The 11,594-nt window shown below is 41.9% G+C and overlaps 1 protein-coding gene across 1 annotated transcript in view; it reads right to left on the bottom strand.

Annotated features, from left to right (window-relative positions):
- Positions 1 to 4,277: 4,277 nt before the first annotated feature.
- PRKAR1A (protein kinase cAMP-dependent type I regulatory subunit alpha) overlaps positions 4,278 to 11,594 on the bottom strand; it is a 1,144,729-nt gene continuing 1,137,412 nt past the window's right edge. Inside the window, exon 17 of the mRNA XM_044085123.1 lies at positions 4,278 to 7,061. Within this exon, the coding sequence (XP_043941058.1) occupies positions 6,889 to 7,061 (173 nt within the window). The 3' untranslated portion in view covers positions 4,278 to 6,888. The remainder of the gene's footprint in view (positions 7,062 to 11,594) is intronic.

The raw sequence follows: 11,594 nt of genomic DNA, 5'->3' as shown, positions 1-11,594 counted from the left end.
AACACGCTTTATTTGTTTTCAGATGGTAGGCAACTTGACTGTATGCCATCTAGGAATCAGGCCAGAAATCGTATGTGTTTCAGATGGCAGAATATTCCCCTTACTAGCTCCAACCTAGGCACCTTAACACTGCCATAACATACTGTAGATGGTGGCAATTGAGCTTCAAAGTGGCATGCAGGTGACAATGCATGTAAAGTCAATAAAAAAAAACACAGGAAAGCTATGCAGTGTGGCCCCATTTGAATGAAGACCTCTAAGAGAGATCCTTAGAAACTAAATGGAATATCAAGATAATGTATGGTGAGAGTTGTTGATACATTAACATCTTGAATTGAAAAACAAAGATTGAAGTTGGTAGACAATTCCAGAATTGGCCTAGAGTTAAGATTCTTTGGATCTTGAAACAAATCCAGATATTATCCTTATTAACATCTTGCACGGAGGGACCCCTTGCAACAGCCGATGAACAAATCCTAGGAATTCCTTTGTGTCCAGACACCTTCTGAGAAGGAACCACTGGAATGCCTAAAGAAGGAGTGCAACTGTGTGAAATGGGGGACTTGTAGCTAGCCCTATGTCGTGGGAAGAAATCCTGGATAGCCCCCCTATTTTTTTGAGAGAAGGAAAAAGTTTGAACCTTTCACAGGAGTGAGCTGAAAACTTGTAGCCTGAATCTAGGCATAGGTGTCAAACACCCATTTGTCCTCGAAAAACTCTCAGCCCTCTGCCCAAAAAGTGCCAACTTTCCTCCAGACCCACTTGCCTGAAGGAAGCAACTTTCAGCTGGAGATACAGGTCATTGGTAATGGGAAGATCTGCCCCCAGACTGTGAATTCCTGGGAAGGTTGAGCCTATCCCTACCAGGCCTGCCACTGCTAAACCTGAGCAGCATGAGCCCTGCCCCTACTGTTTGGCATAGATGAGCCACAGCTCATCTAAAAGGGCCTGCCTCTAAGCCTCTGCCCAGGGACTGTTTCTGCTAAACTTAGTAGGCCCATTTCTCCAAAAAATTCGAGTTTAGGAAAACCAAATCCTTTTTCTTCCCTAACACAGGAATGCCTACTTCTAATAACTGCAACAAAGCTCTGAGCCACCCCTGAAGAGCCCTGCTTTAACATGCTCTGACACTGCAAAGTCTGCTTGGCATGCTGATCAGAGGTAGCAGCTAAATCCTGTCTGGCCCTAAGAGGCCTGAACCTGATCAGCACCACTGCAAGACTTCTGCATCCTTAGGAGAAGCATCTGAACTTCACTGCACACCTTACACTCCACCTGCCACAAACATTGCCAGTTTGAAGAGGCATAGCCACTTAGAGAAAATCTAAGCATCTTTCTAGCATCTTAACTGGCAGGAGAAAGGATCTTATTACAGAAGCCCTCCTGGATTCTCTTCCCTGGCCAGTTTCCGGTCAGCTCGGCCATTATACAAATAGGAACTGGCCTCAGGCACTCTGTAATTTTCCCTTGGCTTCTAGTTTTTTTTATCCAATCGGTCAGATTAAGGGATTTATCAGCCATTTACACCTGAACAACATCCAAAACTTTGGGTGCAGCCAAGGAGAGCACTCAGTGGGAAGAGAAAAAATTCCGACAGTCTCTGAAAACAATCCAACAAATCCTGGCCAAGGGTCCTAAAATGCTCCCCTCAAAAAATCAAGGCTTCTTCTTCTCTCTAGACCCCCTGGCAGCCCTTCTAGAATCTAAAATGCAAAAAATGGAATAAGGGGGTTTCAGATCCTGAAGAATCCCTGCCTAAGACTAGACTAGATAGCAGGAATGCTCCAAACCTAGGAAACCAAAAAAAGGAGGATGTCAAGATGCCTCTGAGGGGTAAAGTGGAGTAATCTGGAGGAAAATCCACCTCTTCTGCTCATTTCAAGGATATGCTTTTAGGTAGCAAGCAAAACTAACTAGGGCTCCAGCCTGAGCCTCTTCTGCCAGGCCTTTCCGCAGGAACACCTTAGAGGAGCAGAGGAAGACAAACCAGGCCTGACCTTGGGAAGAACCACCAGGCAGAGGCAGAAGTAGGAGGCAGAGAGAAGCAGGTAGACCCACCAAGGACCCTTTTGTAAAAATTAGAGACCCCCTTGGCCTCAGCAATTCTGAGATACCACCCCTTGTAAAAATCCCAATCTCCTTTTTCTAAAGAACCATACCAAACCCGATCAGATATCCTGCTTGGACTTTAACGATTTTTGAAGAGAATCCCTTCTGGATCCTGCGGGCGCTTTTAACGCATTTTAACCTTTTGGCCCTTAGCGGTAGCTGCCAATTACGGAGTTTCCCACGGCATGTTGTAAAGACTACGCTAATGGTGCGCAAGTACATAACTAAATAACCACGAGGTTTACACCACTACGCTTAGCACTAGCTAGTTTAGCAAGCAAGGAATACACAGCAGGTGGTAATCCCACTGAACACAGAGAGTGTAACTAACTCCTATCTTATTCTACTTTTTCGATATCCGGATTACATTGAGGCAAAAAAAGAATTATTCACTTTCAAAGCAAGTACTTAAATATTCTTGGTCTTCTTTTAGCCCAACTTGATACTTCGGTTTAAACTCAAGATAACGAAACTTGCAAACGGAAAGTTTCTCTCAACTTGCCAACGCTGCGCGGACCATGCGCAAGAAAAGGCTGCCGAAAGGCATACGTTGGCGCCATCGGCGCACTGATCGCCTGCACGATCTGAGCCGACATGACCGACGCCCAGCCCTAACACTTTTGGTATATTCGGCCCGGAGGAGACATGGACTACACCCACAGGTTATGACTGCAGCAATGTGAGATGAAGAACATCCAGAATACCAGCACAGGTACAAAACAGAATACCAACAATGGTAACAGGAGAAGTAATTCAGCACAAGGCAGCAGAAACAATAGCAGAGGCATGAGGCCCAACTTTACTGATTACAAATATAAATATATACATAATTTTTTTTTTAAATCTAAGAAAGGGGAAGAAAGAAGCTAGAGAAAACAATCCATGCTAAGGTGGAAAAAAGAAAAATAATGACTTATCTAAGTGCAAAGTGCACTTGAGCTACTAGCTAACCATGTCCAAACGCTGAAACCGCAAATGAGACCCAAGGTAATCCAGGCTGAGAGAGAATTACTGGTAAGGGCTTGAGCTATGAAGCCAAATTCTATTGAAGTGGCTGAAGATGGATTATAGGTCAGATCAGAGACCCACAAGTTGGGGAACAGATAAAAAAGACAACAATCAGACTCTCTGTTGTTGCACATACCAAATGATCGGAAGGAATATTGGGAATCTTTAATCTCTTTTTTAAAGGATACAAAAAAGGAATGGTATAGCCTCTGGTGATTATCCTTAACACCCGGGAATCAGAAGTAATGTTTTGCCAAGCTTGTGGGTGTAAAGTTGAAGCAACTGGGTAACCCTTCAGGGGGTGCTGATAGGATTTCACCGTGTTTGGGCATATCCTGCAATGGACTGACATCCAATCTACAACCAATTCTCTGCCTTATGTTTTTGGCATTCTGGAATAGACTCCCGAGTCCAATATGACAATAAAGAGGATTAAATGATATCCTGGAGAATGACTGAAAGACAAGTGATTAGAAAGGGAAAGGATATTCTATTCTGAAGCTTTTCTAGGTCTTTGGTATAGAAGAGAAAAAAGCAATTGGACCTAAAACAAATCTGTCAATCGTGCAAATGCCTGCAGACCAAGACTATTTCAGCAAACAATACTTCACCTGCGCACTACAACTTCCAAGCAAATGGCAAGAAATGTTGATACGTTAAAAGAATCAAGGAAAAAGAAAAAAAAAATGATCCCCCTCACTCAAAAAAAAATGAAGACACACATGAGAATGTGACTGCACAGCACTGAGGATGCCTATTCTAGGTGCCAAAGTTAAAAATTTTAGAACACACAATACCCGACGATGGGATTTTCTTAATGCATAACCTTCTGAATGAAGCAAATTGCAGAGTACTTTGTTTTGAAGAGCACCATATGACAAAAGTCTTTTAGGTAGTCTTTTAAAGTCGTCAGACTATCACCATCATCTTAATTCTAATTATTCAACACAGAATCCTCCAACTTTGTGGCATCATTACTGGCATGCATTCGGCATCTGTGATGCATTAAAATCATTTACCCCCGACATTGTTGCAAGTTTAAATCTGTACACCTCAGAGAGATAAAACATAAAATACATTAAATTTTCACATTAAGAGGAAAACAAAGATATACAGAAAACACACCACAGGAACTTGCTTAAACACCAGTCAGACTACCCTTAAGAATTTAAATTGTTTTTATTGCTTGACTTGCCATCAGGACAATCTCTAACAAAAGTAATATAATTATTTAGCACATACAGTAAATCAGGCCTTATATAGTCAAGTAACAATACAAAAATGGTCCTCTGATTTTCTACAGCACCCTTAGGGCTGCAGACTTAAACACACTATAAGTGGGCTAGGAGAAAGCACTTCTAAAGCCCTGAATATATTAGCTAAGGCAAACTATCAATTAAGGATCTATACATACATAGTGAAGTTGCGCACAAAGGTAAAGCTATAACTGCGATAATAGTTAAACTGCTTTATCTTTACAAATGTATAATTAAAAAAATAAACAACTGGAAGTGCACGGCAAGCCAAAAGAAAAAAAAACAAATCCAGGGTATGGTTTTGATTTTGTTGGGGGAAGGGGAAGCTGTTAGTTAAAAACATTAAATGATAAACTGAACAGCAATTTCATCTATGCCCTCTATGATAAAAGTCTGCCAAATGGACAAACATATCAAAAATAGTTCACGTTCTAACATTTCTGAAACAATAAAGAGCTATTAAAATTATATACACTGATAAATAAAATGCAATTTCTAGTATATATACTCATTTTGTAGGTAAATTTATCTTTCATAACTAAACTTCTAGTGTACAGTTCATTAATGGCTAAACTGATTTTACATATTCTGCTCTGGGCCTACTTCTGCAGTTTACATGCCCTCTTCCTACAGCTGCATCACTTAAAGCTGGAGAAGCCAGTCAACTATGGTTTCCAGTAATCTCAGGTCCGTTGAGATCAACCTACAGATGACTGCTTAACCATGCCTATTCCATGTTGGTATAAAGCCCACTGCTTCATCTGTATGACCTGCTTGGTATAAAGCCCACTGCTTCATCTGTATGACCTACTTTGGATCAACTCCATGTACATGGATATGAGTTTGGATGCTACCCTTGACATACCCTACAGGCACAGAACACAGATCTGTACCACACAGCCAAACATGGGACTGACGCTTCTCTATGCAATGCAAACGACCTCAACGGACAATAAGCAACAATCTATATAACTCAAGGGCATAATATGTTCTAATAAAAAACTCCTGTATTGCAAAAAACATCATCAGTTCAAAGAAGCTAAGAAATTCTTTTCAAAAAGAGAAAGATGACAAACACAATGATACCAAATATCTGTCTGATGCAGCTTCCAAATACAAATTTTCAAATTTGTTGTACAAATCATGTAACAAATATGCTTATTACATACATTACAGAACTGTGGAATTTTGTACATATTCAGTTATGAAAAAAAGATGTAACACAAAGCTGGTAAATACTGAAATACACGCAAGACTCTGCAACAATTCAACAGTATGAATTGCATGAAATATATGATTGCATGTTACAATGATCATGAAACTATAATTAGTAGGTACAGTATTAATTCCAAATTTTCAGATGTTCATAACCAGTGCAACTTCTTTTATATGATAAAATAGTTACAAAAGGTGAAGGACAGTCAGTATTAAGTGAAACAGTATATTACTCTGTCTGCACCAAAATCTACACACAACCTTTAAAAAATTGAGACAGACCTTCAACAGCAAAGGTAAAGGCACAGGTGTGCAACATGGGCAGGAAGATCTATATACTGTCCACTAAAATCCTTCCATGATATCTAAATGTTTAATATTTGGCACTAGCCTGACAGCTGTATGGCTTATGGAACAATATAAGGTTTACAGAACAAAGCCAGGAAGGCAAGTACTTCTAAATCACCCCCGATTTTGGTTAAAGATTCTCAATGGTAAATATGCAATGGGATGGACATCCACACCTGAAAACAAACTAAGAATACAAAGTAGTACTTGCTAGTAAATCAGAACTCAACCCTTAATGGACAGGACTCATCTCTATGGAAATTTATTTGTAGCAAATCAGTGTAACAGCTATGAAACAAAGGCTGCTGTAAGAATGTAATTTAGACAAAATTAAAAAAAAAAAACGTACTATACTAAAGCCTGCTGGAAAAGAAAAAGTGCTACATTACAGACCATTGAGTCAAGTGTCCAGGCCCTATCATTTGCACCAAAATTATAGTAACAATAAAACCTAAAATTTTCATCTATGGATGCCTATTTAAATGTTCAGAAATACAGCATATTTCATTAACTTACAAAATGTGTTATCAAATATGAAACTGACACAAATGTCATCTATACATTCTTTGTTGTTACGACCCTCATCCTGTAACAATGCTATTTACGTGGTGATAAGAACCCATTCTCCTCAAAATCACAGCTGTAACTAATACACGGGAAGCATATAAAAACTACACCTGCAAATGGAGGAGGAAAAGCACTAACAAATATATACAATTCCATGGGCACTGTAGCTGAAAACAGAGCACAAAGATGCTCTAAAGGAAACATAACTTCCAAAAACCAAGAATGATTTGCTTCGCCTTCAAATATTCAGAAAACTCCTGTTAGTTGGCCATTTTAATTTTTAATGTTCTGGTGGCCCAGTGGCACTGCAAATAGACACAAAGCAGTTTGCATTGGTGAAGCCCATGTTTTGGGGGGAGGGGAAAACAAGAGAAAGAAAAGTGTGTCAGACAGACAGCGACACAAAACTATTGTACTGTTGAATGTTTCGTTTAAGAATATCTGAGCATGGACCAAGGACACGTTCAAATCGTGGCCTGTCAAGTTTTACACACTTCAAAGGGCCACGAGCTACCACTGTAGCAGCACGAGGGCGATTCATCAGCAGAGCTATTTCACCTGAAATGAAAAACAGTGAAATAAAAGGTTAGCAAACACAGTAAATAGCCTGCAGCAAGCAGAAATACAGTTTTACTATGCGCCTCTAACATTCACAGCTATTTCAAGAAAAGGAAACATTAACACAAGGGAGAGAGGGGAACTGCTGCAAGTTGCTACAAGTTAACTCATATTTATGCCAACTTGCTTCTCCTCCAGGAGACTACACTTCGCAAGTACAAGGCTCCTTTCCTGACCAAATAAAAGAGGGAGACAATGTATAGCTAGAATCAAATTCAGGCTTAGTTGAAAATGTTGTGTTAAGGTACTTAACAGTAGCAGGGGTCTGTGTGTCACAACATAAATGTACATAGCCCTATGTAGCAAGCACCTTGCCATCACAGAATTCTTCAAATTAGTAAAAAAGTGCCTCTCTGCAAGCTCACCTACCAACACTAAGATGGCCATTATTGCAACAAGAAAGAGTTACTGCATGTCCAGGCAGAAGAAATGATGCATGAAGCATGGCATATTCTCAATTCATTTCTAAATTAACAAAGAAACATCTAAACTGTCACTGCATGGTGCAGTATTACTAACAAATTACTGACAAAGTACAGGTCAGTTTTTTCCATCACCACCACAACCTGCTAGAGACTTACAGGTATGTCTCTCGCTCTCTCAGGGCAACATACTAATGCAAATAGTTGTTTTTATTATACAATGGGAAGTACAGAGTATACCTAGGTTCTACATCAGTATCAGAAATGTGCCCAAATACAAACAGAGAAATGAAGTGTTTCTGCAGGGAAGTAAGCCTGCACCTCCCCACCACAATCCTGAAACTTATTCAATCATCCACCCAGAGGGAAAAAAATGAATAAATGTCAGGAATTTTTTCTTAAAAAACACTGAAGCTTTTCAATTCACTGTCCTAGGAATCAGCAAGCCCACTCCTGATATTCTGTAAGAAAAAAGCACATCTATCACATTTATGCTAAAATGTAGACTGCATTCCAAAAACCACCACACATTTTTTGCCAGTGATTTGCATGGGAGGCTATACTCACGTAAATCAAATACACAAGAGCCATCTGCATTTGGCTACAGCAGAACACTATAACACAAAATAAGAAGTTATGTACCGAGAGTCACTTTTACCAGCTCGAGGCAGCCCCATATCCCATGATGCACAAGAACACCAAGCATAAAATACTTCCCAAAGGAAGAAGAAACTTACAGATGGAAAAAGGACCAGGTCTGAATGGTCTTTAGCATAATAGTTTCTTATACAAGGTCTGTCCAGGCCAGGGGAAGGAGGAAGAAGAAGACAACTAACATGGAACGCTATGGCAGGTACATAACCCTTAATGTGTTGTTGAGAAGGCTGAGAGGCCAACTAACATGGGGCGATATGGTAGGTATAACTTTAATGTTAAGTTGTCAATAGCACCCCTATCCTGGGTGGCTCAATGGAACAAACTCTTGAGGACTCTAGAGCCAAAACTGGCTCTGTCCCTGGACGCCAATTCCAATTTGTAATGGGAAACAAAAAATAGTGTCCAAAGGAAGTCTAGCTTGAAAAGCTGTAGAAGTAGCTAAACTCCTAGTTGAATGTGCTTTAGGTTTTGAGCACAGCTGTTTTATAAATTTCAGTGATGACCGAAGAAAGCCATCTGGACAAAGTCACTTTAGAAACAGGAAGGCCTTTTTATTATCATAGGAAACAAAAAGTTGATCAGATTTTCTAAATTTTTGTTCTGTCCAAATAATATCTAAGTTGACGATGGACATCAAGATAATGAAGCTTTTGTTCAGCTCTGTCTGAATAGTTAGGAAAAATACCGGAGATCAATGGATTGATTCAAATTATTCTTTGAAGCGACCTTAGGTAAAAGGTTGGGTTAGTTCTCAAAGATACTCTGTCTTTGTGAAAAACCAAATAGGGGGGTCGAACCGAAAGAGCATGAAGTTCAGACACCCTCCTGGCAGATGTAATAGCCACTAGAAATAACGTTTTCCAAGAAAGATATTTCAGGGAACAAGAAACAGCTGGCTCGAAGGCGGGAAGAATCAAGGATGTCAGCACTAAATTTAGATCCCACTGAGGAGGAGGATTCCTGATTGGAGGCTTTAGTAGGAAAATTCCTTTCAAGAAGGCCCTGCAGAGCCTATGGGACATAATATTATGATCTGCTATCCCGACATGAAAATTGGAAATAGCAGCCAATTGAACCCTGACTGTGGAAGATGAGCCTGCATGAAAAATCTCTGCTAAGAAGTCCAGAACTGCCTGAACAGGGGCAGTAAAAGGATCAATATTTTGGGCCTTTCCATTTGCTTGTGTAAATCCTCCTGGTAGAATGATGTCTCTAACTGGGTTAGAGATCAAAGGAAGCCTGGCTAAGGAAGGAAGTGGAGCAACCATGCTGTGAGGTTGAGAGAAGGGATTGACCGGTGCAGCTGACCGGATTGGTGAATCAGTAGATCTGGCACTGGGTCCAGATGCGCTGCACCAAAAGGTGATGATGGAGGAACGGAACCAAACTTGTCGAGGCCAGTAAGGGGCAATGAGAATCAATTTGGCTCTCGGATCACCTGAGGGATCAGAGGAAATGGAGGGAAGGCATAAAGAAGTCCTTGGCGCCAATCCTGGGTCAAGCGTCTCTGGAGGGATGGCCTGATAGAGGAAGAGGCTGAAGAAGTCTGGACATTTGCTGTTTTGGGGAGTAGCAAAACCCCATTCCAGAAAAATCTCTTCCGCTATAGATTGCTTGAGAGACCACTCGTGAGGCATGAGGATAGCTCTGGTCAATCTGTCCGCTATAATGTTGGTTTTCCCAGGTACCAGAAACCGATGAGAGGAGAATTGCCAAAGTCTGCTTCGACAGCGACACAAGGGTAGGACTTGGTTCCGCCCTGTTTGTTGATATATCAAACTACAGACATGTTGTCTGTGTGGACTGAAGAAAGTCGTTGAGGGCTTGCAACTGCTCTCATCTCCAGGACATTTATGTGCAGATGGTACTCCCATGAACCATCCTGCCCTGATAATGACCCCATCAGGGAGGCATCCGTGGTGACAGTGGCTCGGGGGGAGGAGGTACAAAGCATCTGCCTTGGTGAGTCTGAGACGATGTGATCCACCAAGCAAGAGGCTCGTTGCATGTCTGTGTCACCAGAATCTGGTGAGGCATTGGAAGTTGCTGGTATGACCACTGTGTGAACAGCATCCACTGAAGAAGAGAATCGAGCCAGGGAAGAAGAGTAATGGCCGCAGCCATGAGACCTAATACCTTTAGAACCATTCTGGCCTGTATTTTCTTGCTGGCCAGAATGATCCTGACATGAGTCTGAATGTCTGAAACTCTTTGTTCTGTAAGGGTAGCTGACATCCTAACAGTGTTTAAGTTTGCCTATGAAGGTAATAGACTGGCAGGGCGATAAGGATGACTTTGTTGATTGAGATGCTCAAATGAGAACAAAGGTCTATTGTGTAATCCCTGGCTTGTATAAGCTGATGCCTGGTGGTGGCTGACAGGAGCCAGTCGAAACACCTGGAATCCTTGACGTCTCAGGTGAGCCGTGACCACTGCCATGCATTTGGTGAACACTCTGGGGGCTGTAGTGAGACCAAAGGGCAGGGCTCTGAACTGGAAATGACTGGACCCCAGCGCGGAGAAATCTCCTGGGCGTCTGTGAATTTTGATGATCCTGAAGATCTATTGAGCACATCCAGTTGTCCTTCTGTAAGAAGGGCAGAATTGACTGAAGAGTGACCATTCGAATCTTGTCTTCCTGACAGACTTGTTGAGTCTGCTGAGATCCAATATTGGTCTCCAGTCTCCGGGACCAAAAAGAACCTTGAGTAGATTCCGGCTCTGAATGGTCTATTGTAACTGGCTGAATGGCTCTTTTTGCAGTAGTTTTGCATTTCTAACTCTGCAATGTCCCTTAGACCGGTGGGTACATCTGGAAGGGAATTTGAGGGGAATTATGTAACCCTTGGATATGATCGACTGTACCCATCTGTCTTGAGTGAGGGAATGCCAGGCTTCTGGGTACAGTGATAATCTTCCCCGACTGCCTCCAAGGAGGGACAGCCGGGCAACACCTCAGGGATGCTGAAAGGGCTTGTCAGAGAGGCTCCCTGTTTCCCTGGTTCTTGGACCCCTCTGCCTCTGTTATTGTTACCCCTCTGCTTCTAGGGGTAAACTGACCACGTGAATGACTAACCACATCTTCCCACCCTTCTGTCCTTTGGGATAAGGCCTAGAAGGGGTGGAAAACGGACTCCAACAGCAGAAAGAGTCTTGCCGCCCTGCTCGCACCTGGTCAGGTTTTCCTTCACCTGGGGCCCAAACAAAGCTGCCCCACCAAGGGGAGATTTTGTGAAGAAAGGGATCCATAAAATCACATAGCCGCATCCAGGCTTGGCGCCTAAGAGCCACACCTGTGCCTCCATCCGCAGCATAAGATATTAGCCGCATGGAGGAGTTTGCAATGGAATTGAGGGTTCCTAGCTGAGAAGCAATTTTTCTTGAGCCCCTGCAG

Source organism: Protopterus annectens, chromosome 10.part0, assembly GCF_019279795.1.
Source record: "Protopterus annectens isolate FY-2018-M chromosome 10.part0, PAN1.0, whole genome shotgun sequence".
Taxonomy (NCBI): Eukaryota; Metazoa; Chordata; order Ceratodontiformes; family Protopteridae; genus Protopterus; species Protopterus annectens.
This window is presented reverse-complemented; position numbering and strand designations above follow the sequence as displayed.